The sequence below is a fragment of the Cladosporium halotolerans genome (genome assembly GCF_011745625.1).
Source record: "Cladosporium halotolerans strain TM138-S3 chromosome Unknown Sca9, whole genome shotgun sequence".
Lineage (NCBI taxonomy): Eukaryota > Fungi > Ascomycota > Dothideomycetes > Cladosporiales > Cladosporiaceae > Cladosporium > Cladosporium halotolerans.
The window spans coordinates 268,479-284,128 of NW_027191460.1; the positions used below are offsets into that span (position 1 = coordinate 268,479).

The 15,650-nt window shown below is 58.4% G+C and overlaps 4 protein-coding genes across 4 annotated transcripts; 2 read left to right on the forward strand and 2 right to left on the reverse strand.

Annotated features, from left to right (window-relative positions):
* The first annotated feature begins 1,967 nt into the window (after positions 1 to 1,967).
* Positions 1,968 to 3,695, forward strand: WHR41_03531 (uncharacterized protein). Its single transcript, XM_069372137.1, has 6 exons — positions 1,968 to 2,093; positions 2,207 to 2,293; positions 2,348 to 2,415; positions 2,469 to 2,804; positions 2,858 to 3,300; positions 3,359 to 3,695. The coding sequence occupies exons 1-6, from the start codon at positions 2,030 to 2,032 to the stop codon at positions 3,396 to 3,398; spliced, it is 1,038 nt and encodes a 345-aa protein (XP_069230931.1). The 5' UTR covers positions 1,968 to 2,029; the 3' UTR covers positions 3,399 to 3,695.
* A 782-nt stretch (positions 3,696 to 4,477) lies between these two features.
* On the reverse strand, positions 4,478 to 6,590 carry WHR41_03532 (uncharacterized protein). Its single transcript, XM_069372138.1, has 3 exons — positions 5,603 to 6,590; positions 5,274 to 5,543; positions 4,478 to 5,219 (listed from the first exon to the last, which is right to left on the reverse strand). Exons 1-3 carry the CDS (start codon positions 6,429 to 6,431, stop codon positions 5,116 to 5,118), a joined length of 1,203 nt encoding a protein of 400 aa, XP_069230930.1. The 5' UTR covers positions 6,432 to 6,590; the 3' UTR covers positions 4,478 to 5,115.
* Positions 6,591 to 10,305: 3,715 nt separating this feature from the next.
* On the reverse strand, positions 10,306 to 12,308 carry WHR41_03533 (uncharacterized protein; the record flags this gene model as incomplete). The annotated part of the gene is made up of 4 exons (XM_069372139.1): positions 12,137 to 12,308; positions 12,013 to 12,079; positions 11,525 to 11,919; positions 10,306 to 11,467 (listed from the first exon to the last, which is right to left on the reverse strand). The coding sequence occupies exons 1-4, from the start codon at positions 12,151 to 12,153 to the stop codon at positions 10,306 to 10,308; spliced, it is 1,641 nt and encodes a 546-aa protein (XP_069230929.1). The 5' UTR covers positions 12,154 to 12,308.
* A 199-nt stretch (positions 12,309 to 12,507) lies between these two features.
* Positions 12,508 to 15,363, forward strand: WHR41_03534 (uncharacterized protein; the record flags this gene model as incomplete). The annotated part of the gene is made up of 1 exon (XM_069372140.1): positions 12,508 to 15,363. The coding sequence occupies one exon, from the start codon at positions 12,508 to 12,510 to the stop codon at positions 15,361 to 15,363; it is 2,856 nt and encodes a 951-aa protein (XP_069230934.1).
* Positions 15,364 to 15,650: the final 287 nt, after the last annotated feature.

Below are 15,650 nucleotides of genomic sequence, written 5' to 3' on the forward strand. Positions count from 1 at the left end.
ATATTCCAGTCCCCTTCTCCCCGCCTGCCAAACCAGCAAGGGCGCATCACCATCGTCATCGTCATCCTCCTCGGATATCAGCCCACCGGCTCCAGATACGCTTCCACCGCTGGAACTGCTGTTTCAGTAGCTTAAGCTAAGGTGGTGCTCTCAGGCACCGAACCGAACCGAGCCGCAAGGCACAGACAGGCACAGGCACAGACACTGGAGCTCGACGCGTACGTACCGGTACCGGTACCGGTACCGGCCGGAGCGAGGCACTGTAGGCACGCCGAGTCGAGCGGCGTAGAGGGGCAGAGGGAGTTTCAGTACAGGATGCAAATGCACGTAAGCCGCGCGCGCGCGCGCGGCAGAGGGAGGGGTGGATTGGATGGATGGAGGGGCCGAGGGCCGTGGCTAGACGAGGCTTTTTGTTTGTCTCGGGCGCGCGGGTGAGACGGGTGGTTTTTGGTTAGGGAGCGGAGCTTTGGGTTTCTGCGGGATTCGTGTTTGGGGGAGGATGGGATTGTTTCGTGTGAGTGGGGATGGAGAGGATGCTGACTTGGATGTGCTGTGCTGTATGTTGCATGTGAAGGTGTGCCTTGCGTGGTGGGGTGGGGATGTGTGGGATGGGGGAGGGGAGGGGATGGAATGGGATGGGTCGGTTGTGCTTGCCTGGTTTATTACCTTTTGGTGGTGGTGATGAAGGTTAGGGGACGGTGATGGGGATGTGATGTGATGAGATGGGAGGTGGTGTGACTTTTCGCTTTGAGAGGTTGACGCGCTTTTAGGATCTGAAAACGGCTCTCGGGATGGTTGATAGATTTGGCTATGATCTCTGAAGTACGATATGAAAAGACTTTCTCTCTCCGGTCTAGACCTTTTCTACAATGCAAGCACATCCGACCATACGGAAGCGAACGATCCGTTGCCGGCAGCCGAGTCGTCGGTTGCTGAAAGTGGCGTTGATCGAGTTCCGCGGGGTGGCTCTTGGAAGCTGGTCTTGGATGGCGTCAGAGATCTGATTAATCCTAGGCGCATGGCAGACATCACTGTATGTCTATACAAACAGATCTGTAGGCTTTCCCATTCTCCTCTCAATATTATTCAAGCACCAAGCGCTGCATCACTACACACTCTCAAGCCATAAGCCATCTCATCGAAGTCGCCACCCCAAGTCGAAGCCTGGCCCCGCGCACACCCACCTTCGCCACAGCGAGCACTTAGGCACCAACATGGCCTCCCTCCTCATTTTCGCCGGCGTTATGATCCACGACCGTATCGTCCACAGGAGAGACACAAAACACAAAAAGGCTTTGGAAAACGAGAGGAAACAAAAGCGGCTACAGGCAGAGGCGGGTCGGAGCCGCAAGAGAGCCGCTGTTGTGCAGAATTATGAGAGTGAGGATGAGAAAGAGAGCGACGAGCCTTTACCTCGGTATGAGGATGTAATCGCAGAGAAGGGTGATGGCACACCAGGTGGGCGAGGTGATGGTGCAGGGCCTTCACGGCAATCGGGCGCGACGAGATGATGTTCCGACATGGACAGTTCGCTCACGGGTTGATGAGGTACGATTTGCCTGAAAAACGTGTACATCTTACTTCTTTTCTTGTACGATATAATGACCGAAAAAACATGTTTATCCTGCTTATCCAATTTAATGTACGAAAATAGCGAAATTCTGCTTCAAACGTGCCTTCTTGTATATAGACAGTGTCATTGTGGCCTGGGTTTCCAGATGGTCGGCGGAACCTATTATGACAAGCGACTGAGTCCCATTAGCTTATACAAGAAGCAGTCTGCTTTGCGAAAGAACAACTCCCTTGGAACAACTCCCTTGTGTGTTGGAGACGCCGACGTGATGATGTTATGTTCCTGCGCCGGCGTTTGGACCCTCAGTTGCATGCCCCACCGCGGGGTCGATGTCGTTTGGAGGCTCTCCAAAGCCTGCCCGCCTCCAGCAAAACTTTTGAGTGACGCCAACCCCTCTTCTCAACCATCTGGCATCCATTGAACACCTTCAAACCCGAAACACACATATCCCACACCATGGCTTCCGACGGCTACGAGCTCCTCTGCTTGGAGAACCCTCTCCTGGATATCCTTGGTAAGGACACCTCGCTCGTAGCAATCAGAGTGACCGACTAACGTACCGTGTTAAACAGGCTGGGGGTTCGCCTCGTCTTCATTATGCACCCGAACATGATCACATCTGACAATCCGACAGCGATGAAGCTATGCTGAAGCAGTATGGCCTCAATGCCAACGACGCCATCCTGGCCGAGGAGAAGCACATGGGCATCTTCGAGGACCGTACGTGCACATGGATTGGCTACCATCAGGGTCACAATTGACAACCTCGGACAGTCCTCCAGAACCGCAAGGCTATCCTCACCGCTGGCGGTGCCGCTCAGAACACTGCCAGAGGCGCCCAGGTACGCCCAGCTGTCTCAAAAGCCACCCGCGGCGCCTACTGACCAAATGGCAGTACATCCTCCCTCCCAAGTCCGTCATCTACTTTGGCTGCGTCGGCAAGGACAAGTACGCCGACATCCTCGCCGACTCCGCCAAGGAGGCTGGTCTTGAGGTCCGCTACCGCGTCGATGAGGAGCAGCCCACCGGCCGCTGTGGCGTTGTTGTGACTGGCCACAACCGCAGCCTGTGCACCGACCTTGCCGCCGCCAACTGCTACAAGCTCGACCACCTGAAGGAGCACTGGGACATCGTCCAGAAGAGCAAGGCATACTTCGTTGGTGGCTACCACCTGACTGTCTGCGTGCCGGCCATCATGGCTCTGGCTGAGGAGGCTGCCAAGGAGAACAAGGTATGCTCTGCGTGGCAGCAAGGAAACAGGAAAAACACTGACCCCCAGCACAGCCCTTCGCCCTCTCCCTGAACGCTCCCTTCATCCCCCAGTTCTTCAAGGACCCGCTCGACCAGACCGCCCCGTACTGGGACTACATCGTCGGCAACGAGACCGAGGCCGCCGCCTACGCCGAGTCGCACGACCTCAAGACCACCGACATCCCGACCATCGCCAAGCACCTGGCCAACCTGCCCAAGAAGAACACCCAGCGCAAGCGCGTCGCCATCATCACCCAGGGCACCGAGCCGACCATCGTCGCCGTCCAGGGCGAGGACGACGTCAAGTCCTTCCCCGTCCACGAGATCAACAAGGCCGAGATCGCCGACACCACCGGTGCCGGTGACGCCTTCGCCGCCGGTTTCTTCGCCGGCGTCGCCAAGGGCGAGGCCATCGAGCGCTCCGTCGACATGGGCCAGTGGCTCGCCGCTCTCTCCATTCGCGAGGAGGGTCCTAGGTGAGTTTCGACCGACTGATGCCGTCTCGTCGAGCATACTCTGACAATGCCGCTCCAGGTACCCTTTCCCCAAGAAGACCTACTCCCCCAGCTCTTAGACAGCTCCCGTTCCCTATAACCGCATAATGCTGCGCGACTTCGGATGAAGCAAATATCTTCGTCCGACCGTTTCAACAACTCCCTCCCTCCCAACCCCCAAAACGACCTCAGGAATCTCACGACGAAGCGAGAAAGAAGAAAGGAAGAAAGATACCCGAAAAGCGCATCCTCCACGATGTCACGAGAGCAGATCTTCACATGAAAGAAAAAAGTTTCAAATCTAGAGTAAAGTCGTAGATTAAAGAGAAAAAATGTCCAAACGACACGGCGATCTCGATCGCCCATCTCTGTAAAAAGCCCCGTTTCCCACCTGTCCCATCCATTCCACCCCAGCAAGTGCTCCCTCTACTCTACCAAAGTCGCACGTTGTCGCACAGCATCCCGCCCCGCCGGCGAACGCCTCCGTCGTGCCGTGTCTCCGCCGCCTCGCGTCGCGTTGCACGAAATGCCCCCTGCCTTCAACTGCACGCACAGTGCGTGCCACCGCAGCCCGACGCCCGAGATAGCTAACGCGGGTCGCCGGGCGGGCGACGTCGCGGAGAGCTTTCTTTGTCTGCCGTGTTTTCGGGCGCGAGGGGATGACGGTGTGAGGAATGAATGGGAGGGAGGGAGGGAGGCTGAAACGAGTGTTTCGTCGTGGGTGCGCGGGGGTTGTTGCCTGAGGGCTTGGTGCGGAGGGAGGGCTTTTCTTTGATGGCCTGGGTTGAGGAAGGATATAGTTTGAGACGGGAAATGAGACGAGGCGGAACGCAATGCGTGGCAGACTTGTGGTGTCGAAGGGGTGGATTGAGAAGTGCTCGGAGCGGCTCGAGCCTGCAAGAATAAGAGGTAGTGGTGGGACCAGAGGTGAAAGTGAAAGCGAGCAATGTCAGTACAGCACAAGACGCGGATAAATCTATGAGTGTATGGATGAATGAGCCAGCCAGCAAACAGACAAACGTACAAAGTGTCCAGTAACAATGCTTCATCAGCCAACCGCCGCGCCCGAACCGACCTCATTGCTTCGTATTCATCCTCGTCGTTGCCTGTCGTCGAGTAGCCCCAATACAAGCCCCCTTGCATTAACCTCATTCGACATGCGAGACAAAGAAATACATGAGTGGGTACCGATACAATTCCAGATACAAATACAGAGACATAGAGAGAGAGACATAGGGAGAGAGGAAAGAGCAAGACATTATCATCAGCGGTATTTGGAGTATTAAGAAATAGTGGAGAGAAGAATGAAAGGGAAAAAAAAGGACGAGAACGACCAACACGGCGAGATCGAAGGGATGCGTAGACCATGCAAGCAATGGAGGTATATCCAGCAACCCGATCCAAGCTAATCCGGAAAACCGAAAAGAAAACAAAACAAGAACAGTCCAATTGACGAGGGTTATACCGGAGCGCCGCGCTCAAGATCCAATTCCCTGTTCCAGCCCGGAGGGTCCGCCGCCTTTGGATGCTCGTATGCGTTACACCGTGTTCCTTGTGCGTGAGAGATATGATGCTTTGACAAAGAAATGGAGAGATGAGAGGGAAAAGACGCGAGCCGAAGGTGCGCACCTGTGACGCCCGGCTGGATCCAAGGGCGACTTGGCGCTTCCCCCTGCCGTTGTCGTACGGATACCGAATGCTGGGGTTGGTGCGTGCGAAACCGAGACCTGTAAAGATCGCCGTGCTACCGATCGGTCCACATCTCGGCCTCGCCTGTGGGTGAAGCGATCATGTGCTTCATCGTTGTCGAGCCGTGCCCGCGGAAGAGCCTTCAGGTCGAACGGCGGAACCTGCCTTGGGATCGGCTGGCGCTTCGAGAAGAGAGAGGCAGCGGAGGATGACTGGGAAGATGGTGTTAGCTCGTTTGCAACCTGCAGGGTTTGGTCGATACTCACGGTCCATGATCTCCTCTTCCGCAACGCCCATCTGATAGTCGACGAGTCCGTGCTTCTCGATATGGTCGCATAACCGCACAAGCTCTCTGCCAAGCTCCTTCAAGGAGTCGGTGTTGATAAGCGACTGTGACTCGTGCAGTCCTTGGCCGGTCTGGATCATGTCCTGCGTGATATCGCACTGGCGTTGCAGCGTTGTGAGCCAGGCGCGATTGAACTCGTCCCAAAGTCGGATGCGATCATCATGCAAGGCCTCGTCGTCCCGGGTGAGTCCTAGACATGCTGATTAGCGACGATCGAAAAAATTGAATCTTGCAGCTGTGTTGACTCACCAAGTCCCTCAGCGCTACCGAGAAGATACTGCGAGATCTGCAGTAGCTGTTCGGCCGTGCTTCGCAGGTCTCCCTCTCGAGCTCGCGTGAAAATTGTCCGAATCGAACTCTGGTAGCGACTGAAGGCCTGATCGATCGAATCCGACGGCTGTTGAGGCTGCGTCGGGGTGTATTGTGACTGCTGGCTGTATGCTGAATACACAGCCGACTGCGACGAGTCGAGCATGGTCGTGTAGTTTGCCTGTGCTGAAGGACCAGGCTGCGCGTATGCGGTTTGCGAATACTGAGAAGGCATTTGAGCTCCCGCGAGCTCGGAAGAAGGAGCGCTAGTCGGTACGCTTTGTCCTGGCATGTAGTATTGTGCTTGTTGTGGCTGTTCGAACTGGGAGTGCAATGTCTCAGGCGCGGCGCCGGCGCGGGATTGTCTGAATGCTGGTACTTGCTCGTAGGCCGTCGCAGACGCCTGTTGCCCTTGATGCATGTTATACATGACATTGGCTCCATACTGCTGGTACTGCTGCGTCTGTTGCCGTGGCTCTTGCGGTTGGTATTCCTGCCCATACTGCAATTGGGTCGCCGGCATCGATGTACCTGTCGCGTACTGCACACCTTGCGAAAAATTGTACAGCTGCTGCGCGTCATGGCTGGCACGACTGGCTGCTTGTGCCGCCGTTGGCGACTGCTGCTGCATGTAGTTGGACTGTCTAAAGCGCTCGACAGATCCTGGTGTCGCATACGGCCCAGCGGTCTGAGAAGAAGCCTGCTGTGGCTGCTGCGTTGGGTATGAAGTAGGCGCATACTGTCGTCGTGTCGGGTCATAATGTTCCATCACAGGGTGAAGGGTCCTCCAGCGGTCTGGCCGATCGGTGTCGTTACTCTTCAGCTGCGATGCTGGTGAAACGGGCGGGGTGTCATAGAAGACAGCCACGATTGCAGTTGTGCTTGGGGGTGTCGTTAGGTGGGAGGGTTCGTTGCGCAACGAGGGTGAGGTTGCTGAATGACGTTGATCGTAATGGACGTTACACTATCGAAAGGCCGAATGCTTGCAGAGTCGATCGACCAGGAAGGGGCGCCAGCGGCTTTGAAGTGAAGTTGCTTTTTGATTACGCAGATTGCGGTCCCGCACAGACGAGCTGGTCAAATGACTTCACAAGGCTGAATCCCCAGGTGAGATCGTTCCGGCGAGCTGTGTCTTGTGCCGCCAAAAAAGTTGGTAGGAGCTCTGCCGCCAGAAGAAATGAAGCAAGGTTCCCGCCCAATGACAAAAGACTGATGACGCGCGCGACGGACAAAAGAACGACTCGAGGTCAGCCTGGAACGAGCGGCGGGCGGAGGGAGTGAGGGCGTGCGTGGATGAAGCGAGATTGGTTTCGACCAGCGCTGGCAAGAGATGAGGCGGGCAATGTCTGTCGCGACAAAGCTCGCGGAGGAGAGACGGCGGCGTCACAGCGCGTCTGTGGGCAGCAGGTACGGCAACGGCAGGAGCGCGGGGCACGACGTGTGTTGCGCCGGCGAGGGGGACTGTGCCTGCGATCGCTCAAACTCTGAGCAGGGAAGGGGCGCCGAGAGATGGGCGCGTGGACGGCCACGCGAGCGGGCGGGCTGGGTCGAGCAGTCGGAGGTGGTGACGGCGGAGGGGGGGTCGGGGCAGTCGGTGACACGCCTGGGCCGCGCCGGCTGCAGGGGAGGAGGTGTCGCAAGAAGGCCGTTAGCGGTCGTAGGGCTAGGCGGGCGTTTGAGGACGAGGCGTCGCCGGCTACCCGGTACTGAGCGAGGTGCGTCGGGGATTTGAGGTGGGCGAGGTGGTGAAGAAAAAGGGCCGTGGCGTGCGAGCGGCGAGGCGAGGCTTGGGCGAGAGGGCCGGGATGGGCGGCGAGGCAGGCATGATCGCCGCCTGGCTCGTTGGTGAGGTTGTCGGCGCCCAAGGCTGGCGTTGACCGCGCGCAGAGGAGCGGCAAGGCGGTTCGCGGGCGTGATTGGCCGGCGGGCGGTGGACTTGAAGAGGAGCCAAAGGTGTAGTTTGCGGGCGCCGGCTAGTGTACCAGGTTGAGCTCCGGCGGGCGTGAAGAGCAGCTGGCAACGGCGGCGCGTCAGCTTGGGCATTGGGCAGAGGGCAGAGGGCAGAGGGCAGCGGGCACTGCGCGGCGGCCTGCGCCCTGCGTCCATCGTGCTGCTGGGCAGCGCGCGGGAGCATCTGAGGCCCGGCGGCGGCGTTCTCTGCTGCACGCCCTCTGCCGTGCTACGCCGCGGTCGAGGGCGCGTTACAGCTCGCACACGACCAGGCCCGCGCCTCACGCCGGTGGATGCGGCGCCAGGTGCGCGCTGGGCCCCACGCGGGAAGGCAAAACTAACGCCTTAGCCCACACCCTCCGAGCCTGTTTTGCGCGTGCGGCGGCGAGGGTGCGTCTGGCTGCGGGCACCATGGTTTTACACTGCGCGCGATCCGCTGGGCAGGCGAAACGAGACGAGACGAGGCGCCACCGCGGCACACGCCCTCTCGTCCGGACTCGCGCGGACTCGAGCGTCAATGGCCGCGGCGGGCAGAGCGGCGAGCGCTGCGGTGCGGTGCGGTGCAGTGCAGTGCGGGACAGTACAGTACAGCAGTATAGCACACGACGACACGGCGCTGCACTGGCAGGCCAGCTAACGGCAGCAGGGGTCGCGGCGTGCAGCCAGCTGCATCTGCGGCGGCGGGTGGTGTGCAGCAGGCGGCCTGGTGTCGTCTATTCGTGGCAGGGGAGCGCGGTACCTGCAGTAAGTCGAAGCCAACGCCCCAGACTGCGCGCCCATGCTTGTTAGTGCGTGTGGTTCGCGGTGGAGCGCCACACGTGCCGGGCGTGCGCGATGCGGCGGCCAACGGTCATGCGATCGGCGAGTGCGTCCTGCGCTGCAGCGCTGGTGCAAGGCATGTAGGCTAGGTACTCAGTACTGCTGTGTGGATGGACTGGCCGCCGTACCTGCGCATGAGTCGCGGGGCGCAAGCTTTGGGCGTGGCGGCGGTGGCGGCGATGCGCCTGTATCTGGGCAATGCCGGTGCATGCCCGGCCGTCTCATCTTGTACCTACGCCCTCGGTGCGCTGTCAACGATCGTACCGCCTGCTATACCATACCACGCCATACCATGCCGTCGCTGCACTCGCAACTCGATGTGCCGAGACAGCGAGAGGCGTCTGCCGGCGAGGGTGGCCGCGAGAGATGACGTGCCGGGCGTGCGGCCCCGTGCGTTTCTTCCAGAAAAACTCGAAACACCTCTCATTTCCGATTTCCCGGAGCGCAACGGCGCAACGGCCGTCGGTGACACGCACTTGTCAAGCCAAAACCGCTGTGCCCTCCGCCGAGCTAGGGCATTGCATGGAGCATACCGAGGCTGCATTGTCAACGCTCAACGGCGATATCGACCAAGACTTGCTGTTCAGGTCAGGAGGTCGCGCCCAAGCGCTACTGTAAGGCACGCCCGTCGGCGGTCCCCCGAGGCTGCCCAGGCTGAGACGACGTTGCCAGATGCCGCCAGATCGCCCTCAAGCGAGCGCCGATCCGAAAATCGCGGGCAGTGCACAGCACTAAGGCATCTCCGCCTAACCACGACCACGGCCACACGTGCCCAATGGCTGCCCGAAAAGAAGCAAGCAGGAGGCAGAGCTGCCCTGCATCGAGGCCATGCGCGCGCGGAAGGGAGTATCCCGGCGATAGCAATCTAAACCATCGGCGCAAGTTCCATCCCTCGTCTCGCGCGCCAAACGCGCCTGCGCCCATCGATCGACCCTCCTACTACTCTCGCCAACAATCCTCCAATCTCCCTGCGGTCTAACCGTGCGCTGACGTCTGTCCGCCTGATTTTCACGAATCGCGACATCAGCCGGGCCTCCCGTACCCCGTAAGGCTGAACGAACGGCGCGCACGCCGACTCGAGAGTCGAGGTCATTCCCGATTCGTCGAATCAAGAAAGCAATCTTGTCGCTTTTGTACAGTAGCAGCTACACTAACGCAACGTCCAAGCCGGCCTTTGCGGCGCAAGCCGCCAGCCACCGATCCCCAATGCGCGCGCGTCGACAAGACGCGACCGCTGTCGCAGGATATGCCCCGCGCGCACAAGGGCCCCGAACTCTGCAGCAAATAACGAGTCGCAAAGCCGTCTACGTACGCCGCGTCGTCGTCGGCCGCCATCTCCACCGCCCTTTTCTGGATTCTTCCGTGGGTTTCAAGATACGAGCTTCGTCCACTGCCGCGATCACATGCGGTGGCTGGGGACGAAGGCTCCGTCGGACTTTGATGACAAGGATTGGACATGTGATCCCCTACCGATACCGCATCTCCAACAAAAACAAGATCTCCGCGCTCCAGCCTCGCGCCTCAGTCTCGCAACCCGACGCTCAACCGCAGATCTTGAGCCCATTCGGCAACTGTTTAGGCTTCAATATTGCTGCAATACCTGCTTTTAATTCGACTTTGCTTCCGCGCCTTGCCTTTGCCCTAACTGCTGACCGTTGACTCAGCAAGCCTACTTTTGCTAGGCTCGTGCCCAGCGCTTGCAACATATTTTACATGCAGCAACCCAGGACTTCGTCCGGATAGTCGGGCGGACAACCGCTCCCATCCTTGCCAGCATTGCCTCGCAGGTGTATACGAGCGGACAGACCAGGGAATCACATCGGTATCAAAGCACAAACGAGCCTCTGCGCAGTCATTCCCGCGCAAATATTTCCCTAGCCCGTCGTCCCAAGCCCTAGCCCAGTCACAACAACAGGCGCGCCGGCATTCTTCTCCCTCCTCACCTCTCGCGGCGCGTGCGCTTTCTGCCTGACCGTCCCGTACCTCTCGACAGCCACCACCTCCCCCTCGCCCCCTTCCACCTCTCCTCCCCTCTCCACACCCTTATCCTTCCGCGCCGCCGGCCACGGCTTGCACAGATCGATCTTGTGCCGCGGGTACGCGAGCTCCAGAAAGCAGTAGATCAAATAATCGATCACCACAACAATGACAAACAACTTCCCCGCCCACACACCGCACCCGAAATACCGCTTCAGCCGGTCGATCAGCGCGAACGACTGCGTCGTCCCGGGCTGCCCGTAGTTCTCCCACTCGCTGTTGTAATACTCCGAGTTGTCCTCCGCGCTCGCCGACCCCGTGATCAGGTCGTAGACGCGCTCCGTGCGCCGCGCGATGTCCGCCCACGAGTACATCATGCGCACCTGGTCGTGGAAGCGGTCGCGCCGCACCGCCCTCGCCGTCAGCAGGCCCACCGCCTCCGTCACCCCGCGCACCACGTCCGCCACCTCCGGCAGCACGAACACCGTCATGTTGCCCGGCAGCACCTCCGGCACGCCGCCCACGCGCGTCGCGACGACCATCAGCCCGCAGCTCGCGGCCTCCACCAGCACGGTGCCGAACGCCTCCGTCAGGCTCGTCGACAGCAGCAGGTGCCCGCGCACCATGACGTCGCGCACCTCCTCGTGCCGGATGCTGCCCATGAGGACCACGCGCGACTGCCCGCTGGGCAGGTAGACGAGCTGCTGCGGCAGGGAGTCGAGGGTCTGCTCGAGGTCGATGGCCTTGGGCCCGCTGCCGGCGATGATGAAGCGGAGGTTGGGGTGCATGCGGAGGAGGAGGGGGAGCGCGCTGATGAGGAGGTCGGTGCCTTTGTTGTAGAAGAGGCGCGAGATGACGATGATCGTGATCGGGTCGCCGGGGCCGAGCGGCTGGCTGGGGTCCGGGGGCGAGGGGAGGAGGAGGCCCTTGTCGCCGTAGAGCTGGGGAGTTTTCACTTCGTGCGGTTGGAGCGGGCGGAAGTTGCTCGCGACGACGGCGTTGGGGATCACGGAGACGCTGAGGGGGTTGAGGCTTGCGCGGAGGGTGGTGTTTTCTTTGCTTGAAGATGTTAGCTGTGCTGCGCGTAGGAGATCTGTGGGGATAAGATGGGCGTACCAGGTGTGCGAGACGCAGACGACGTGGTCGACGTCGCTGAGGGAGAACTTGAGCAGTTTGTTCGCCATGATGCTGGCTGCGTCGCTGAAGCCGAAAAGCGAGTGGTCGGTGAAGACGGTGCGCAGGCCCATCGTGCGCGCGTGCAAGATGCCCTCGTGGCACAGGTTGCTGAGAGACGCATGTCCGTGGACGATTTGGATCTGCTCGCGAATGAAGATCTGCCTGAGGAGTGGGAAGGAGCTGAATACTGTTGGAAATGTTGTACTCCGGTAGACGACCCAGTGAGGTAGGTGGTAGACTTTGACGCGGTTTGTCAGGTACCGAACGCCCGCTCGCGAGGGAGAATCATAGGCGTGGGTTATGATGATCACTCGATGGCCGCGATCGATCAGTTTCTAGTGTTTGGTCAGTATCTTGAATTTACTGGACGTTCGACAATAATGCATCGACGGATGAAGTCGATGAATGTCAATGGGGAATGCGCCTACCGACGACAATTGATAAATGTGACTCTCTACACCGCCTGGCTGCGGGTAGAAGAAATCAGAGATCATCCTAGACAGTAATCAGCTTATATTCTCTTGGATGTTGTCTTCTTGAGACCAGACATACGCGATGTTATACGGCATGTTGACGGTTGTCGTGGCGCCTCGCAGGCGCTCATCCAGTCAAAGTCCAACGCATTATCGACCCGTCACGAATGACCAGTTGTCAAGACGCGCTCCCAAAGAGACCTCCGCCAAAGCAATGCCTCCTGAGCAAAAGTGGTACAATTATGTTGCTTGATACCCGCACCACGCCAACGCCCCCTCGAACAGCTGTCGCCGCAGCCGCGTTCGTTGACCTCCTCTTGGCACTGGCTTCCCCGAGCTTCCGAACTTTCACATGCAGCGGCACGAGCGGGGACTGCGCGAAGCGAGGTCAAATGTTTGAGCGAACAATTCCATCCCAACTTTTTGCGACCGACCAACAACCCCCCGGCCATGGCGCCGCTCTACAACCGCTACGTGCCACCCAAAGCCACGGCACCCGTCGCCGCGGCTCCGGCTCCGAGTGCACCAGCGCCTGCATCGCCGGACGCCGACAAAAAGCGCAAGCGCGAGCGCAGCGAGGAGCAGAAGGCTGAGCGGAAAGCGAAGAAGCTGCGCAACAAGGATGTCGAGGAGGAGGAGGATGCTGCTGCTGCGCCGGCGATTGTCGCGGTGACCGAGGCACCTGTAGTGGAGCCTGTTGTCCCGAATGAAATCAAGCCGAATCCGAAGAGCGAGTTTGCGCATGTCACGAATATCAAGAAAAGGCACAAACTGGAGAAGGAGGCCAGGAAAGCTCGAAAGGAGGCAGAGAAGACGGGCGTGAACGTTGGTGAGGCGCAGGCTGTGAGTGCTGAGGCAGATGCTGTTGCGCCTTCGGCGTCTTCTGCAAAACACAATGCGACTGCGCCAGGCAGTGAAGGAGAAGTTGACGGGGAGGGATTACAAGATGCCACAGCTGGAGAGACAACAAGGCGGAAGAAGCGACGAAAGGATACGGAAGCAGAGCAAACCGCTGGTGCGATCGAGGAGGTGAACGGCAGCGAAAGCATTTTGCCCGATCAGGACGGGATGGTCCTCGATGTTACAAATGGGAACGTGGCGACCACAGAACCCGCAAAACGTCGGCATAAGCTGGAAGATGTACTACAACAGGCAAAGAAGCCAAGCCGCAAGGCCAAAGGCGAGAGCGAAGATGATCATCTCAAGAACTACACCGGCGTGATGGACAAATTTCAGAAGGCGAGGCAATTGGCTGAGCTTAAAGAAGCTGAGAAGCCACAAGAAGAGAAGGCTGGGCCGGAACCAGAAGTGCAAAAACGAGACCTCGCGCCTTTTCCACAACCAGTGAACGAGCCCAAGGAGTTCAAGCCGACCTTCTCTGCCCTGCCGTCATGGCTGACGAAGCCTACCACCATTTCGAGCGAGGCCAGAGTCTCGTTTGCTGAGATGGAACTCTCGGAGTCTACTGTCAAGCACCTCGCCGACCTATCTTTCCGCGAAGCTCTGCCGGTCCAGCAAGCACTCATTCCATTGCTCCTTCAGCCTGGTACTAAAGGCTCCAAATTCTTGCCTGGAACGGACAATGTTCTCCCGGACGTTGCAGTAAGTGCTGCGACGGGAAGCGGCAAGACTATCGCATATCTCTTGCCGATGATCGAAGCTCTCAAAAGTACCACATCGCAAGAAAGGCTGCGCGGACTTGTCGTGGTGCCGACAAGGGAACTTGTGATGCAAGTTGCTGCTGTGGCCGAAAGCCTTGCGAAAGGCAGCAGTTTGAAAGTGGGCATCTCGAGTGGTGTAGGAAGGTTCAAAGATGAACAGCAACGACTCATTAACACCGGCCGCAAATACGACCCTGCCGCATACGCAGAGCTGATGCAGAAAGCTCACCGAAGAGACAACCCGCCACCCATAGACAGCGAAGACTTCGAGGCTTATGCGGATGAACTGGAGCAGTGGACCGACCGCCAGGAACAGGAACTTCAGGATGCACTGCACAGACTGGAGGACCACGTTCCTGAATATACGTCTGCTGTGGATTTACTTGTGTGTACTCCTGGACGACTTCTAGAGCATTTGGGATCGACTCTTGGCTTCAGCATTGCATCTGTCGCGTGGCTTGTTCTGGACGAAGCCGACAAGCTGTTAGATCAGCAGTACGACGGGTTTCTGCAGCGTGTGGACGAAGAGCTGTCGAGACCTCGCACCGAAGTTGAGCAGGACGCGAGGGAAAAGTATCTGCGGGCAAAGGGCTTGTGGGATGATCGGTTTGAGAGGCGTGTCAGGAAGGTCGTGCTGAGTGCTACCATGACTAGAGACATCTCTAAACTCACAGCATTGAAGCTGAGGAGACCTCACCTGGTGGTTGTACAAGGCGCAGAGCAGAAGCATGCTCGGAGTGTTGATGCAACCAACGACACAGAAATGCTTGACTCGGAGACGGGCGCTTTCGAGATTCCACCCACATTGAAGGAATACTGCGTTCCTGTTGGCGACGGTAGCGAGAAGCCTTTACAGCTCCTTGACTTATTGCAGTCAAGGGTGCTGGCAAGCCAGGCTCCGAAGAGCATCAAGGAGTCTCAGGCAGAGCGGGCGTCTGACTCCGATTCAGATTCGAGCTCGAGCGACAGCGATTCCTCCGACGAATCAGACAGCGATGATTCCGATTCCTCATCTTCGTCTTCGGAAGACGTTAGTGAAGACGATTCAGATGACAGCGAGGCTTCCTCCAGCAGTGACGAGTCGGAAGTCTCTAAGACCGAGAAGGCTCCTACTGCCAGCCACGGCCAGGAATCTGGTAGCGCAGCACCTGCCCCCACGGTTCTGATCTTCACTGCCAGCACCGAATCTGCCTCACGTCTGTCTCATCTGCTGCGGGGTCTGCGCCCCGACTGGTCGGCATTCATCACCACACTGACGAAGACAACTCACAACGCCAACCACCGCGCAACGAAATCCACCGACCCGGTCATCACCATCGCAACCGACCGAGCCGGTCGTGGTCTCGACACTCTCTCCGGCCGCCGCATCACTCACGTACTCCAGTACGACGTGCCCCGCGCTCTGACCGCATACGTTCACCGCGTGGGCCGTACTGCGCGTGCTGGAGCTAGCGGAGAGGCTTGGACGTTCTACTCTGATCGTGAAGCGAGATGGTTCGTTAACGAGATCATGAGAGCGGTTAACGTGAGAAGGTCCGAGCCGGTGGAGAGGGTCAGGTTACAGGCTGGCGGAGAGGAGCTCAAGGACAAATTTGCTGAGGTGCTTGCTGGTATGAGAGAGGCGGTGTTTGGAGGTGGAAAGTAAATATTACTTTGTAGAAATATCGAAGATATGAGATCATAGCTCCATGCGTAGCGTGGTGCAACATTTATTTATTACTTAGTGTGCTCACTCAGCAAACGTATAGTGATGTAGATGCGAGCTGATTAGCCTCATAGCAATAACTAGGAATATGAACAATTTAACGTAGTGATCGAGCCCACATTAGTCCTGTAGACAAGCCTAGTATCGAATCTGGGAACTAATGTTAACGCAGTGGACTTGATCATTCCAGTTAAAGCGTAGCAGCGGTCGACGACCAAGCGTTGCGA

What these genes read in the sequence shown, in the direction of transcription:
- WHR41_03531 (XM_069372137.1), top strand. Translation starts at nt 2,030, where the DNA reads ATGGCTTCCGACGGCTACGAGCTCCTCTGCTTGGAGAACCCTCTCCTG. An exon ending in ACACTGCCAGAGGCGCCCAG is followed by an intron (nt 2,416 to 2,468) that starts GTACGCCCAGCT and finishes ACCAAATGGCAG; the next exon opens with TACATCCTCCCTCCCAAGTC. An exon ending in AGGCTGCCAAGGAGAACAAG is followed by an intron (nt 2,805 to 2,857) that starts GTATGCTCTGCG and finishes CCCCCAGCACAG; the next exon opens with CCCTTCGCCCTCTCCCTGAA.
- WHR41_03532 (XM_069372138.1), bottom strand. Translation starts at nt 6,431, where the DNA reads ATGGAACATTATGACCCGACACGACGACAGTATGCGCCTACTTCATAC. An exon ending in CGGTAGCGCTGAGGGACTTG is followed by an intron (nt 5,544 to 5,602) that starts GTGAGTCAACAC and finishes CAGCATGTCTAG; the next exon opens with GACTCACCCGGGACGACGAG. An exon ending in GGAAGAGGAGATCATGGACC is followed by an intron (nt 5,220 to 5,273) that starts GTGAGTATCGAC and finishes CCATCTTCCCAG; the next exon opens with TCATCCTCCGCTGCCTCTCT.